Here is a 16,857-nt window from a genome sequence, read left to right as displayed (position 1 = left end):
ACACTAAGACGCTATCAGGAAGGTTCAGAAGGTCAGTTGCTAGAGTTGTATAGACTTCAACCCATTTAAGAAATATAAAAGGATCAAAGCCCTCAGCAAGACATCTCATTAGGGCTTCCCTGGTGGCGCAGTGGTTGAGAGTCCGCCTGCCGACGCAGGGGACACGGGTTTGTGCCCCGGTCCGGGAAGATCCCACATGCCGCAGAGCGGCTGGGCCCGTGAGCCACGGCCGCTGAGCCTGCGCGTCCGGAGCCTGTGCTCCGCAACGGGAGAGGCCACAACAGTGAGAGACCCGTGTACCGCACACACACAAAAAAGACATCTCATTAAAGGCCTCATCAAGACCCAAATGACTCCTCTACAAGGGCCACACTGGAAAACCACACGCTGCAAACACTTTAATACAATTCATTAGAACCAAATGGTATATGGGATTAGACAATGAGCCAAGAGTTTAAATTAATAACTGCAAACGAAGCTATAAATTGTAATCATAATACAAATAGTTACTCACATCTGTACTTACTTTTTGCCAGAACCAGGGACCCAAAGGCAACAACAATGACAAAGATGGCACAGATGGCATCCAGACGCACAGCGAACCATCGGGACGTAGTCAAAAACAAGAACCAAGCCTCTGGATTTGTGAAGTATAAGAAGCATAATGAATAAGCAGAAGTATCATGGAGGCTGCTTCTAATGAGGGAGAGCATTTTGCGCAGTTGAGCTACAACAGATTTTTACACAAGGTAGGACAGCAAAGTTACATACTCAAGCAACCTAGAGATCACGAAAAGCTAGGTTCTGACACAAGACAACGTATGGTATACATAGATATCAGTCCAGGGGCTTTGTGGGAAGAATGTACTAAAGTCTTCAACCCACAGGTTATAAACAGAATTACGATCCTAATCCTGAACATAGAAAACTGGTCTCGTCGGTGTGTTTCTTACAGTTCTGGGCCTCAACATGAGGCTCATCCTCTCACAGGGCTGACTGTTCCTAGTTCTCTGCTGGCAGAGAGCGCAGCTCACACTGTTTCCAGAACCTTCTGCACTTACTACAGGGCCCTGCACAATGTTTATTCTTAGGAGCCAGTATCCAAACGACCATCAGCTAACAGGATCTGCATGTGGCTTTCAAAATGCCATTTTATCTTCAAAATACAATAAAGATTGGAAAGTTGGGCCAGGACTTTTTGACTTAGAGGGAATTCTGGGTGGCAAATCTGATAAGAGAGAAATTATTTTCCTTCTTCAGGTCTGCCACCCTGTGTGCTCTGAAAAGAGTCAGCAGGGGCTTCCCTGGTGGCGCAGTGGTTGAGAGTCCGCCTGCCGATGCAGGGGACACGGGTTCGTGCCCCGGGGCCGGGAGGATCCCACGTGCCGCAGAGCGGCTGGGCCCGTGAGCCATGGCCACTGAGCCTGCGCTCCGCAACGGGAGAGGCCACAGCAGTGAGGGGCCCACACACCGCCAAAAAAAAAAAGAGTCAGCAAATTACAGCCTGAGGGCCAAGAATGGCCACAACCTGCTTTTGTAAATAAAGCTTTACTGGAACACAGCCATTTGCTGATGTATTATTTTTGTCTGCTTTAGTGCGGTAACAAACAGCAAAGCTGGAATTCCCTGGTGGCGCAGTGGTTAAGAATCCGCCTGCCAAGGCAGGGAACACGGGTTCGAGCCCTGGTCCGGGGAGATCCCACATGCCACGGAGCAGCTGAGCCCGTGCGCCACGACTACCGAGCCCATGATCCTAGAGCCTGTGCTCCACAACGAGAGAAGCCACCACAAGAAGAAGCCTGCACACGGCAACAAAGTGTACCCTCGCTCTCTGCAACTAGAGAAAGCCCATGTGCAGCAAGGAACACCCAATGCAGCCAAAAATGAACAAACCAACAAACAAATAAATAAATTTTTGGACAATTCAATTATTAAAATAAATAAATAGCAAAGCTGAGTAGTTGCAACAGAGACCGTGTGGCTCTTTGCTTAAAAAAAATAAAATCTGTTGACACCCTCCCTAAACGGACAGAAGGCCACAGGGCACCTTGATGGAAGCACAATGCAAGCCAGTGAGGGGAGAAAAGCAGGGGTGTGATGGGGAAGAGGAGAGCGCAGAGGGGAGGCTGAGAGGAAGGGCTGGGGAGGCGCAGAGAGCGGTGTGGGCCGGCAAGGCCACCGGACGAGGACTCAAGCCTCAGAAGGCAGCACCTCCCATCCTCTGAAATCATGTCCAGAAACTTACAGACCTGAATGCAAGTCCTGGTGTGCATCGAACAGTTCCTGAAACCTCTCTTCGGCTTTGTACGCCCGGATGGTCCAGAGTCCTTGGAGAGATGATGATAAGTGGGAAAATACTGGGCTCCGAGCTGGGGAAGCAGAGACAGACAAACGACAGAGAAAGTCAGGGAGACTCGATGCAAAGAAATCCACTGCCTTCCAAGGGGCAACACCCAAGGGCTTCCTGGAGGAAGGGGGATGACGCCCCTCTTCGGGAGAAGATCCTCCATGTGACCCTCCAACTCTTGCTCACACTAAGCTTCACTTTTATGACCTGGACATGAAAGATCTGACCTAGATTTAGATAATGAATCTCCATACTAACTCAATCATCAAGGTCCTCCTCAAACAGGGCCACATTCCAAATTCTTCCCTGACATCCCTCCAGGTAGAAATTACCTGGAGGTAATTACCTGTTCACTAATTTTTGGTTCAGTATCATTTTAAAATTTAATTCTCCGTCAGAGTCCCTCACCACGCTGAATTTTGATGAACTATCTGTGTGTCGTCTCCACCTAAGATTAGAAACTTAAGGGCTGGCACAGGACAGAGGCGAGATAAGTAAGGTGAACGGATAGTCTGCCATCTCCTTCCATCCTGGGAATTTTCCTACACCTATGCCAAGAGTCTCTTTGTGTGCCACAGAGCACCTGGGCATCACACGGCCCTTGTGCCCAGAGGACCCATGCAGTCAAGGGGTCTTTGAATAGTTTCGACTTCCGCTCTGGGAACCTGATGGATGTTTTTATAGCTGCCCTACTGGATACTTGAGGCATTTGGAGGCCACTGTGGTATGTGACACTGATGTCACTCTTTTAGAATCTGACAGCGGCCATTCTCTTTTTAGTGACTACGTATTGGTGTGGGGCCTCGTGTCCCATGACCGGCCATTTGTTTCCTGGCATCTTCTCTAAGAGCACACTGAACACGAGCACCACGGTCTGGCTCCCGCACATCAGGGAACAGGTGGGTTGTAGGTTGCTGGGCAGGGAGGACCCCTTTTGGTTTTCATTCCCCACCGTGAATGAGGCAACTTGCTTTCTTTGTGGGCAGATTCTGAGCCTGTGACCTTTCTGGGATGAGTGATAACTTGTGCTTTATCAGCAGGAAATACTGACATCACTTTGTTACCCGTGCATCTCCTAGAAAAGACATTAGTTCTACCATGATGAAATATTGTATTTTTAAGAAGAGTATTTATGGAGTAGATGCTCTGTGTGAGGAAGCATGTCATGAACAAGACAGAAACAGTCCCCTGTCCTCACGGTGCTCACATTCGTCCTCCTCATGCTAAAATGCAAAGCTGCAGCTGACCCGCCACCAGCTCCGTTTGCCTTAAGGGCCACATGGACTCACAGTGCCCATAATATCTAATTACCTAATGTTAACTTAGTGAGAAATTCCAGAAGACAGAGTCTGCAGAATTTCAGGGGTCTGGTCCATTACAGCATAAATGGAAGCCAGCCTGAGTTGCCATCTCAACCTGAGAGCCCCGGGTACTCACTTGTAGATTCAAGGCGTTTCACATCCCTTGACGTCTGTAAGAAATATCTCCGGAGAACAAAGAAAATGATGCCAAGGGGAACCAGGGGTATCGCAATCCAAGGAATCACCGAAACCGCCACACCCACCACACCAATCACTTGTAGAAATGTCTGGAAGAGTGAAAACAGATACAGTGGCCTCTTTATCCAGCATTCTCTTCAAAAATAACCTTTAATGGGTTGTTTTGTTAGGATTAAACTCCTTTCTTCGAAGGACATGTTGGAATGGTAAGGAATGCTTTCCCATCCAAAGAAAGAAGAGGGGCTTCCCTGGTGGCGCAGTGGTTGAGAGTCCGCCTGCCGACGCAGGGGACACGGGTTCGTACCCCGGTCTGGGAAGATCCCACATGCTGCGGAGCGGCTGGGCCCGTGAGCCATGGCCGCTGAGCCTGTGCGTCCAGAGCCTGTGCTCCGCAATGGGAGAGGCCACAACAGTGAGAAAAAAAAAAGAAAGAAAGAAGAAAATTATAGGTGTTGCTCATGATATTTATTGCACGCTTACCATGTGACAAAGTTTTTCTGAAAAATATTTATTTATTTGTTTATTTATGTATTTTTGGCTGCGCTGGGTCCTTGTTGCTGTGCACGGCTTTCTCTAGTTGCGGCGAGCAGGGGCTACTCTTCGTTGCGGTGCGCAGGCTTCTCATTGCAGTGGCTTCTCTTGTTGAGGAGCACAGGCTCTAGGTGCTCGCTCGGGCTTCAGTAGTTGTGGCTCACAGGCTCAGTAGTTGTGGCACAAGGGCTTAGTTGTTCTGCTTCATGTGGGATCATACCGGACCAGGGCTCAGACCCATGTCCCGTGCATTGGCAGGTGCATCCTTAACCATTGTGCCACCAGGGAAGTCTCACAAACACTCTTAATCTAAGCAAAAACTGGGATATACCAACAACATGAAAGGATGGTGATGGGAATTAAATGAGATACTGCACATAAAGTGCTTACCAGTTCATATATAACAAATATAAATTCTAGCTCCCTTAATTGTGTTCTAGATTCAAGGAGCCAGGAGAGATGGGATGGTGTATTCATAGATTTATGGACCCAAAGAATCTTAAGAATCTCATGAGGTTGGACCCTGTCAGACAGTTCATTCTAAAGACTGGAACAGCTTAGTGCCAACCAAGGACGTATCGGAGCAGGTGCTATTTTTCCTAGGTGTGGTAATGATGTCACCTGTACCAAAGTGACTGTGGCTTTTCTCTGGCCACAGAGAAAACTTGAATGTGAGGTCTATTCTGTTTGAAGACACACTTTTAAAATAATATGAACAATAAACCTCATCCGTACTACAATTTCTGTCCCCTCTGTATTTTCTTCCCAACTCTAGGCCTTCCAAAGATTGATAACCTTAGGGGAATGGAGGCAAGTCACCATTTTTTGAGATGTTTCCTATTCTATATCCTTTTTTTATTTCAAACTTTGCTTCTTATTAGTGGAAACTTACTGCTCTGAAATTGCTGAGCATTTCTTGGAGACTAAGGGGAAAAAATGGTAGACCTCTGAAGCACCAAAGCAAACCTGATGAAGAAGTATATTCCAAACAGAAGATCAATTTGACATTTTCTCTTTCATGCACCATGAATTGGTGAGTTCATATCAATGAAAGTACAAAAGCTACATTTTGTAAACTAGTGAATCCCAGGAAATTTAACTGTGTCCACCCTAGGTCACCCTTCTTGGTGGAACGAAGCAGCCTTGTTAGGATGTCAGGATGACTCAGGCAGAAGACACTGTCACCACCACCTGCGGAAGTGAGGTCTAATGAGCACCTCTCATCCTCAGAAATGATGCTGTCCTGTGAACAGCTCTTTCTGACAAACCACACTATAAGCTAAGTGAATTGTTAATCGAGTACAGAAAAACAGTAAAGGAAAAAATAATAATAATAATGCTTTCTGGAAAATGTTAATGGTTTTGTTCAAAAACCTCCCCATTCAAAAAATGTGAAAACTAAGATAACTGCTGTATTGCTAGTGCCCATGGCAAATTTTTTCATAATACTGAAGAAATTCCACAATTCTCTAGATCTGGTTGACAAACAAATAAATGGTGGTTATTACCGCACCCTCCAAATTACCAATAATGGATGACATTTCATGAGGCTTGCCATGGGTCCCACCTCTCTAGTATTTCACAAGCATTACTAATTTCATTCTCATATCACATCTGAGTAGGAGAGATTATGCTTTCTGTTTACAAAGCTCAGAGAGGTTTGGGAGTTTGCTCGAAGTCAGAGAATTTACTCATTTTGTTCCCGAGCCTGTTCTTTTCATTTCTGCCTGATACAGTATCCCATATACAGATAAAACTCATAATAAAAAAATTAAGATCTAAGTATACTCCCCTTTTATAATTTTCCCCATTTATTTGCATTCTCTCCCATGCAGGGGCCAGTTCTAGTTTCCTAGCTAATTAGAGCCTGATCAGCTCATACAGCAGACTGATCATTAAAAGGTCTTAAAAATGATTGCTCATAGAACACACTAACATGTTTTAATAATCACTGTTTAAATTTTTTTTTAAAGTTTCATAAGAAAGCATAAAATACAACATGACTTAATTTTAATAAATACATAAACCCCAAGAACACACACATGAGGCTGAGGATTTTATAAGTTCAATGTATACACTTGGATTAAAGTTCCCCCAGGAAGTCTCTAAGTCTAGAATTAACACTATATTCTAATATGGCAGACTTTAACATATTCCTTTCACAAGCACAGTGTGAAATACGAGGGCCTGTTTGCCTGTTTGGCATTTAAAGTCCAAATTGCTTACAGTCCTGTAGGAATTCCTAGGTATCTCTACCCACATGTCACTTTAAACTTAATTCCATGGGATTCTGTTCCTGCCAGTCTCTGTGAAGCTTGTGCCAAAGAACATGCTTTCTATAAACACCAGTAAAAATGTATTCTTCTTACTTTATGCAAACAAATATGCCATCCATCCTTTTGGCTCACTCCATTCTTATGTGAACTCTCTCACTCACTCTTGTATTGGGCACAATGTGAAATATGTATTTAATCATAAAATCACTTAATAAGTAGACAGGACTTTTATTATCTGTTTACAGGATTAAAAATAAAATGAGGATCATTAAGATTGTTAACACCCCAAGAGAATTGCAAATCTTTGAATTTTGCTGTCAGTCAGACTCCTAAGAATTATATTCCAAGTTGTGATAAGTACAAATCGTCCAGATTGCCTTAAACTATTACTGATTTTTGCAGAAAATATGACTCAAGTGCAATAAACAAAGCGAGATTCACTTCTTGGCAAGAAAATACAGCAAGATTTTCTTCTGATTTAGGGAGATTAAAAAAATGCCCAGTTTTTGATCAGTAAGCTGTTTATTGATGTGGGTGTGGGAAAGATTCTTCTACCTATTTATTCTGGAAACATATCAGATGAAAAAAAAAAGCCTTTCAATGAAATGACTATCTCATCAATTGTACTGCTAGCTCACACAAGATTCTTGTAGAGGCAGTAAAATCCTGAACGCCTACACGAAGCTCTCTAAGCATTAAGAAATAGAATGTAATTTCTGGGAGTTCCCTGGTGGTCCAGGGGGGTTAAGAATCTGCCTTCCAAGGCGAGGGACGTGGGTTCGACCCCTTGTCCAGGAACTGAGATCTCACATGCTGTGGGGCAACTAAACCCGCGAGCTCTGGAGCCCGGGCGCCATGACTAAAGAGAAGCCCACATGCAACAACGAAGAGCCCACGTGCTGCAACGAAGAGTTGACACAGCCAAATAAAGACATAAATAAATAGTTTTTAAAAACACAAAGCAATATAATGTAATTTCTATGAAACAATACTCCTTACCCTTCAATCACAGGATAAACAGAAGCAAAGGGAAATCAGTGCAAGCTCCTAAACTTAATACTAACCCTAGAGTTAATGTTGAGTCTGCAGGTATAAGGTGATATGGTACCTTGCATGTCTAAGGGAGTCTACAGATCAGCTCTGGTTCCAGACCCCTCCTTTATCACATTTCTTTTGACCTCACCCAACCCAATTAACTCTTTTATATAAGAAAATGATAAAAAGTGGTGTATCTTATCTCTATGATGAGATCCATACACACTCTAATATTAATAAAGCTTTTCTAAATCTGTCCTTTCCTTAGGATTCACTAATCAAGCTTTTCATCCCTCAGTTGACTGCCTTAGATCTATTCAGATCCACACTAGCTGTGGAACCTGTGTAATCCTTCAGGTAGCCCTTAATCCTGAGTCACAGTTAACTCCACTAAAGAGTGAATGGTGGGGTTTGGTTTACAGTTTCTTAACCAACACAAGAGAAATGATTAGGGAAACAGAGTGCACTTCTCCCTTCCTTTGTGTTCAGCAAATCTCAACGATCGATAGCTTCCTTACCAACCTTTTTCAGTGTTTGAGCTTATTACGAAATTCAAGACTACAGTGCATCTATTTCCTGTGTTTGAAAAGCACAGCTTAGAAATAACACCAAATAAAAGTGGAAATAAAATGTTGAACAATGTACCCCACATAAAAACTAACCAAAAGAAAGCTGGAGTATCTATCTAACATGACGTTAGGAAGGATTCCTAGAAATAAAGGAAAACATTTCATAAGAATAAAGGGTCAATTTTATCTAAAAGATATTTAAAAAAATCCAAACTTACATAATCCTAATAACACAGCTCACTAATGTATAAAGCAAAATCTGACAGAACTCAGTAGAAATAGACAATGCCATACCCATAGTGGGAGACTGAAACCCACCCATCTCAAAGACTGATAGAAAAAGCAGATAAAAATCAACGGAGATATAAAAGACTTTAAAAATGTCATTAATATATGTGACCTAATTAGGAACTATACAACACGGCAGTCAGTGATTACCTAAGACATTCTTTTCAATTGCATATATCCTATACTATAAAGCAAGTATCAACAAACTTCAAGGGACAGAAATTGTACAGAATATATTCTGACCTAAGCAGATTTAACAAGAAATCAATAACAAAAAGGCAACTAGTACGTCACTAAATATTTGGAAGTTCAATAATATATTTCAAGGTATCATCTAATTCAAAATTACAATAAAATTACAAAGAATTTTGGCATAAAAGAAAATGAATATCTACAAATACTAAAATTTAAAGGCTGCAACTAAGGTGCTTAGAGGTAAATTTATAACTTTTAAACATTTTTTTTTAAAGGCCACAGAGTGTACATGGGAAATCTCTGAATCTTCCTCTTAATTTCACTGTGAACTAAAAACTGCTGTAACAAAAAAAATGTCTTATTTAAAAAAACAAAAAGAAAGTATAAAAGTCAAGGGTCGGGCTTCCCTGGTGGCGCAGTGGTTGAGAGTCCGCCTGCCGATGCAGGGGACACGGGTTCGGGCCCCAGTCCGGGAAGATCCCACATGCCGCGGAGCAGCTGGGCCCGTGAGCCATGGCCGCTGAGCCTGCGCGTCCAGAGCCTGTGCTCCGCAACGGGAGAGGCCACAACAGAGAGGCGCCCACGTAAAAAAAAAAAAAAGGTGGGGGGGGGGATTACCATTAATGTGAATTAAAAGAGAATAACACAAGAGATATCACAGGCACTAAAGATGGGATATAATGAGCATTGTGCTCATAAACTTAAAAATACAATGCAAACAACAAATTTCTTGAAAAACCACATACAAAGACTGACAGAATATGAAACAGAAGATCTGAATAGTTCCATATCAATTTAAGAATCTGACTCCATAATACGAAAATTTCCCACCAAAAAAAGACTTTAGGTCTATAGGGCTTCCCAAGTAGATTGTGAAAAAAGTTTTACCAAATTCTTCCAGGGAATTTGACTCCAGCATTATCATGATATAAAAACCACACAAACACATTAAAAGAAAAAAATTACAATCCAAACTGTCTTAGGAACATTAAACAACATACCAATAAACTGAATCTAACAACATAAAAAAAGTAGTATTTCACAATCAAACTTGGCTAGGCAAGTCAGAAATCCACAGGGCCAGCTGTTACAAACGAAAGGCTGGAACTCTTGGGCAGGAGCCAATGCTGTTATCCACAGGCAGAACTTCTTTCTATTCAGGGAAGCCTTAACTCTTAAGTCCTTTCAACAGACTGAATCAGGCCCACCAAGACTATCTAAGATAGCATTCCTTACTTAAAGTCAACTGATTATGTCCTTTAATCGTATTTATAATATCTGCACAGTAACACCTAGGCTACTCTGTGACTGAATAACCGGAACACAGCCTGGGCAAACTGACACATAAAACTGACCATGGGAGTGCCCTGGTGGCCGGCCTAGTGTTTAGGATTTCGGGCTTTCACTGCCCTGGCCCGGGCTCAATCCCTGGTTGGGGAGCTGAGATACCACAAGCCGCAAGGTGCAGCGAAAAAAAGAAAAAAAAAAAAAGACCATAACAAAAATATCCATTTCCCATGTCTTTTTATGAGGACTGCATAACTCTGATACCAAAACCTGGCAAAACATTTAAAGAAAAGCAAATTATGAACCAAGATGCCTCATGAACGACAGATACAAATATTCTTGACAAAACATTAACAAATTGCATACAATGATACGTAAAAAAAAAATATATATGGTACACATTAGGACCAAGTGGAGTTTATTCTAGGAATATAAGGTTAATTTAACCTGCAAATATCAATCGTTATAACATACCACATTAAAAGATTAATGGTGAATAATAATATAATTATGTGAAGAAATGTAGAAAAATATTGGTCAAATTTTAACACCTATTCTTGACTTTAAAAACAGTAAAATTCTCAGGAATTTAGGAATGAAAGGAAACATTCAATCTACCTAAAAAAATTGCAGTTAACATCATTCTCGATGGAAAAATATTAAAAGATTTTATCTTAAGAGTACGAGAATGTATTATCACCTTTTTTCAACATTGTACTCAAACCTCTAGCCACAGCAAGGAAATAAAACTCATAAATATTGGAAATGAAGAAGTAAAATTGTTAATATTCGCAGCTAACATGACCGTGGATATAGAAAATTCTACAAGATTAAAAAAGAAAAACCACGCCCAGGAAATGCAAGGTGGATTCACAAATAAATCAACTGTATTTCTAAACACCAGCAACAAGCAACTGGAAAGTGATATTAAAAACAATCCCATAAATACAATCAAAAGACATCAAATATTCAGGAATGAATTTAACCAAAAGATTATATAAGATTTCTGTAACAACTACAAAACACTTCTAAAATTCAACATGACCTAAATAAGTAGAGAGATGTACCACATACATAACTGACAGATTCAATAGTGTTAAACTCAGACTCTCCTCAAATGGATCTATAGCTAAAAGAAAATATTAATCAAAATTCCAGCAGGCTTTCATTGAAAACAAATTAAAAGGCTTCTAAAATTTGTACAGAAAGGTAAATGATCTAGAATGATCAAAACAATCTTAAGGAAGAAGTACGAAGTTAGAGGACTTAAACCAGAGGATTTCAAGTCTTACTAAAACGAACAGTAACTAAGACTGCAGTACTGGTACAAGGATAAACAGATCCATCGAACAAAATAAAGTATACAAACTCAGACTTATTAACATACAGTCAGATGATTTTTAACCAAGGTGCCAATTCAGTCCATAAAAGTCTTTTAAACAAAGGTGGCTAGAATAACTGGAAAAAATAGTCAGTAAGCATGCATGAAAAAGAGCTCAGTATCATTAGTCATTAGGAAAATGCAAACTGACACCACAATGAGAGTAGTCATGCACAGAAAGACTTGAGTCGCAAAGACTGATAACACTAAGTGCTGCAAAAACTGCTAAGGTGTGGAACAGCCAGAAGTCCCATATGCTGCTGGCGGGTGTGTAAAATGGTGCGACTATCTTGAAAGGCTTCATGGTAATTTTTTTAAAGTTAACAAACGCCTACCTTATGACCCAACAGCTCCACCTGTGCGTGGAGCTTGTATCATTCCTCTAAAATAGGGCTGAGAAGAAGGATAACTTGTGTCCCTATAAACACTTCTCCAAGAAGGTTCATGGCTAAAAGCTATGAACAACACAAGTATCCATCAACTGGAGAATGGATAAATTACTTGTGGTATCTTCATATAATGGAATGACTCAGAAAGTAAAAAGAAAGAAAAGAACCACTGAAACAAGTAGCAACATGGATGGATCTTGAAAATCTTGAAAGCACGTTAAGCAAAACAAGGCAGCACAGCAAAACCTGCACTATGTTGATTCCATTTATATACGGAGCCCAAGAACAGGAAAACTGATTTCTGTCGACAGAAATCTCGGATAACTGCGGGGGTGTGGAAACTGACTGCAAAGGGGCAAGAGAGATTTTCCTGAGGTCATGGGAATGCTCAACGTTTTGTTTTGTGTGGTAATCAAAGGGATGTAAACAATTATCAAAACTCATTAACCAAAAGAATGAAAAATTGCTTGTTTCATCGTACGTAAAGTATACCTCAAAAAATCAACAAATACGTTTTAAAAAATAGATTAGAAGACGGTCCAGTGGTTAGGACTCGGTGCTTTCACTGCTTGGGTATGGGTTCGATCCCTGGTGGGGGAACTAAGATGCTGCAAGCCCCACAGAGCAGCCAAATCATAAAACAAAACAAAACAAAAAGACAAACAACAACAAGAAGAAAAAGAAAAACACAGCAACGACAGCCATGATGACACCAGAATCCAATTCCCATACCTTAGGTTATGCTCAGGCAGGTGTTGGCAAAGTGTAAAATACACAATCATAGTTTCATGTGTTGACTACCTTGGGTGCACTGGGAAAAGAAGGCTGGGGGACACATGTGGGAGATAACGGTAACCAGCAGGGTGCCTGAGCCCCAGCTGACATATCTCCTACAGGATGCTGCCCTTGGCTTCAATGCTAGAGCTGTCCTATCTGCTTCCTAACTGGATGCAGATAACAATCAGGGAAAACGAAATCAAAAGGCCCAGAGAAAGAGTTGCAAGAAACAAAACTCACAAGCAGAGAGCAAGCACAAGACAAATAGATTATAATTCATCACGTTCCACATCAGACTGGAGACATATATCCATGCATAAAGTAGCAAGGACGAGGTTTTCATAAAAATGAAGGAAGTTCTCCAGCTCACCCGTTCTTCTTAACTTTATCAAGAAAATACACTGGTAGATAGAATTGAAGAAATATACTCAAGAAGAGCATATAGAGACTCTAAAGGTCCTCACCATGAGTAAATGTTTTGCCATTTTCCCCTCCCTAGGAACAACAGTCCATTTGATCATTCCTAAAGATACAAGATGGCGGGGAGAGAAAGCACTGTGAACGGCCACTATAGTTTTGTAATGGACATCGTCCAATAATGCTACAATGTAAAGTTCTATGCTCTGAATAGCACCACGAGGCTTGATAAAAATGGGGTGCTTATTGTTTTTTCTTTAGGTCTTAATTAGCTTCTTGTTAAACTATAAACGTTATCATTGGACCACACATGCTGGGACAGACAAAATGGAACACTTGGTTGCCAGCCTAGGAAGGTCCCCACTGATTAACTGTCACCAGGCTGATGCTGGCAGTGCTGATTTCTAAGTGTGCTAACGATCAAGCTGGAAAAGCCCACCCGCCGTCTGATCTTTCATTAAAAAGAAAGGTAAACGGAGCATATGACTGGGCTTGTGTGAAGCATATCACCTTACTCTCTGAAACCCGAGGGTCAAGTGTTTGTAAATATTTCCAGTAACCAATATTATCAATTCTCCTTTCTATTAAAAAGGAAACCCACTTTAACTTGGCAGTGTGCATGAATCTTTAGCTCTGGGACTAGCATTTTCGGGGAATATCCCATCCCTGCAAATTCCAAACTAAAACGCTTCTGTTGATTTTAAAAGCGGGAAAATGCTGTGATTCAGTTAAAATGGATGAGTTTACTTTTAAAGGGTCCAAAACACAGAGATCTTTCCAACAGGGCAAGGCAGCCTAACTAACAATCACTTTTGTCCAATGGGGATTTGAGGGAGGGGGTGGGGAAAGGGTCAACACACCACAGAAACCTCAAAATGACAAAGTCATTGTTCAGTGAAAGAGGCTGGAATGCTTTCTACACACTTTCCCTGACATCTCTACACAATGAAATGCAAGGGTCAGTGGTACTGAGACAAGCAAAGGCAGTTCCACTCTTTGCTTCTATAAAAGCAAGTGACCCAAGCTATGAGCCCCTGGTCTCAGGCTTGCTTTGTTCTCAGTATCCAGATGCAGCAGCTTGTTCTTTTGCGCTCCCCCCTCTGCAAAGAAATGACTGCGAACACCTCCTTCACATTTTCTTTTTCTTGGGCATTTTCACTTCATAAAGCTGCAGTCAATGTGTTTTGTGTGTGGTGAGGAGGGAATGACACGTTCCATGGTGGTCCCCGCCACTGCCAGCATTGGTGGCTCAAGTAGCCTCAGGATTAGCCCTTTGTGTCCGTGAAAGGATATGAAAAGTCAGTTATTTAAGCTCAGCCAAGCTGCCGTGTTTTGTTTTGTTTTGTTTTGGGGTGGGTTAGGGGTGTGTGAGGAGGAAAGGTTTTGCAGTTCCGTTTTCCTCAATAAATTACATCATTTTGCAGTATGCAAGTTTGCATGCTCAGAGCAGTTCCCAAATTTTATTAATTAATATGCCTCAACCCAACCTTCCGAATCTTACTGGCCATTGTCGCGCACTCATTTTTCTATTGGGAGACTTCTTGAAAGTGGACATTTTAATGGAAAGAATTCTGGAATAATTGTGACTCCTTACTCAATGTTATCAGGGATCTTGAAGTTTCCGAAATTGTATGGAAATATTTAGTACTCAATGGTCTATTCAGAAAACAACTGTTTTTCCCCCCCTGTAGGTCTACATTGGAAAATGTCCATTAAATTCTTCAGGATTACAAACCTAGAATCTTTGTGGCACACACTCATGTGGTGATACAGATCGACCTGGAAACTGTCTGCAACAATTACTTTATTGTAACATAATGCTGTTACTGGACTATTTTTCCTAATGAAAAATATATGTGTTATTTCAAAAATAACTAGCCATTATTTAGCACTTAACATGTAGTTAGAATTTTATTGACTTCATTATGTCTTCCCAACAAACTTTATGAAGTTGGTAATATTTTCTCTATTTTACAGAGAAGGAAAGTGTAGCTTTGTGGGAGAGAGGGAGAGAGCTAGGACTCAAGCTTGGGAAGGGAGACTGCGGGGCTCCCCACTCCAGCACTCCTTAAAGCTACTGACGTCACAGAACATTATCCCTTAACATATAATCAGTATATAATACAATAGCACAATCACACCACTAAAGCATCACGTTTTCCCTAGAGAACAAAGAACACTGGAAAAAACCATTTTCAGGGCTCTTACATCCTCAGGTAGAATCACACTAAATATACCACATCAATTGGCTTTTTTTTTTTTTAATGTTGACTTCCTTCTTCCTTTAGAATGATGAACAACTCCAGTTTGGCCAATAACTATAATTCAACTGGACACGCAACATATCTGGTAACTACAAGAGTCAAACTAATGGTGTACAAACTCGTAATTCCCCTGTTAGGATATGGGGATACTAATGCCATCACCTGAGGGGACGGACTGTCCTGCAGTGTGGAACCCCTATTAAGAATCCAGGGTTTTCATTAGAAACACAAGGCATTGCTACTTGGATGTCCCAAAGATAAACCTGGACAAGTCAGTGCCTCGTCCTGTCTTCCCTATGTTGGCAAAATCCTATCCTTCTGGTGGTCTCTTCTTCCTCTCTGTAGCCTTCCATCCGACACTCCAAACCGAATTCCTGTGCTTGAGACACAAGTTACCCTGCGATCTGTCCCACTGGGCCTCTCCAACTTTATCTCCTTCGATGACTGACCCCCAGGCTTCCCGATCCAGCTATTTACGGTATGCTGGCCCCCGCCTCCATCCTGCAGTCTCCTGGGCTCCCTGCCATTTGTGCATCCTCCATCCCAACATGAGGTTCGGGAATCAATGGGAAGCCATCCCCAGTCTCTCCAGGCAGGGTTACAGAAGATGCCCCCTTAACTGCTAATCTGAATAGTTAGTCAATTCTAGAATAATACAAAATCTCAATGTTTTGGTATAATTTAACAGCAGAAATAGGTATCATGTCACGAGTTTCTCTTGTGTAAATCACATCTGTACTGCATCATCTACAGTTTCTAAAACACTTCTGAAACTCTCAGCACAGAATTCTCCTGTATTTCTCCAATTCATCCCTCCCCCCCACTCATCTGTTGTCTCATCGACACCTTTTTTATTTAAGTGACACCTTTATTAATTCCTTCCAAAGTATCCAACTTGCCAAACAACTCTTCCATTTGGAATCCAGAGATTTACAGTTAAGATAACACAACAAGGGCAAGTAGCGTGAACAAGTTTAGGAAGAGTCACAACGGATTTAGAACAAAGATAACGAGGTTGAGGACTGGAGCAGAGTGTAGGCACCCTGGAGGCAGCCACCGGAAGCATATTTTACAGAGGAAATGGAGAGATGATGTGACGCAGGAGGAGGTGAAAATGAAGAAACGGATTAACCGAAAAAGAGCAGTTGCTGAATCTGCCGTCCCATCTAGAGGCAATCAGCCTCCTGTTTCAGGGTCTCTTCTTTTCTGTAAGGTATGGACATTGTTTTATTGCAGAATAGAGTGGTCAAGAAAAGCTTCATTAATGTGGAAGAGAGACTTTTTCTGGTCCTTAAATACTGAAGCCTTGAGAGGCTCCATCTGAGAATGGGCTAAAGATGTGCAAACGCAGACTTCCCCGGCGGTCCGGCGGTTAAGACTCCGCGCTTCCACTGAGAGGGGCGTGGGTTCAATCCCTGATCGGGGAACAAAATCCTGCATGCTGCACGGCATGGCCAAAAAAAAAAAAAAAAAAGATGTGCAAACACACACACACACACACACAGACAAACCAGTAGATCAACAGCCAGTCCATCAGACATGTAAACTTTCTTTCCAGGAACTGTAGGGAGATTAGATTTAAGGACTAGGAAATTTCAATTT

The 16,857-nt window shown here is 41.7% G+C and overlaps 1 protein-coding gene across 1 annotated transcript in view; it reads right to left on the bottom strand.

The window, feature by feature from the left end:
- Window positions 1-16,857, bottom strand: part of ABCC4 (ATP binding cassette subfamily C member 4 (PEL blood group)) — a 217,450-nt gene that overhangs the window by 45,415 nt on the left and 155,178 nt on the right. The window contains exons 21-23 of the mRNA XM_022576930.3: window positions 3,785-3,935; window positions 2,250-2,369; window positions 527-637 (exon numbers count right to left, since the gene is read on the bottom strand). Coding sequence (XP_022432638.1) covers window positions 527-637; window positions 2,250-2,369; window positions 3,785-3,935 — 382 coding nt within the window. The remainder of the gene's footprint in view (window positions 1-526; window positions 638-2,249; window positions 2,370-3,784; window positions 3,936-16,857) is intronic.

Source organism: Delphinapterus leucas, chromosome 18 (assembly GCF_059928025.1).
Source record: "Delphinapterus leucas isolate spDelLeu-1000000601 "Yukka" chromosome 18, BTC_Dleu_Yukka2, whole genome shotgun sequence".
NCBI lineage: Eukaryota > Metazoa > Chordata > Mammalia > Artiodactyla > Monodontidae > Delphinapterus > Delphinapterus leucas.
This window is presented reverse-complemented; position numbering and strand designations above follow the sequence as displayed.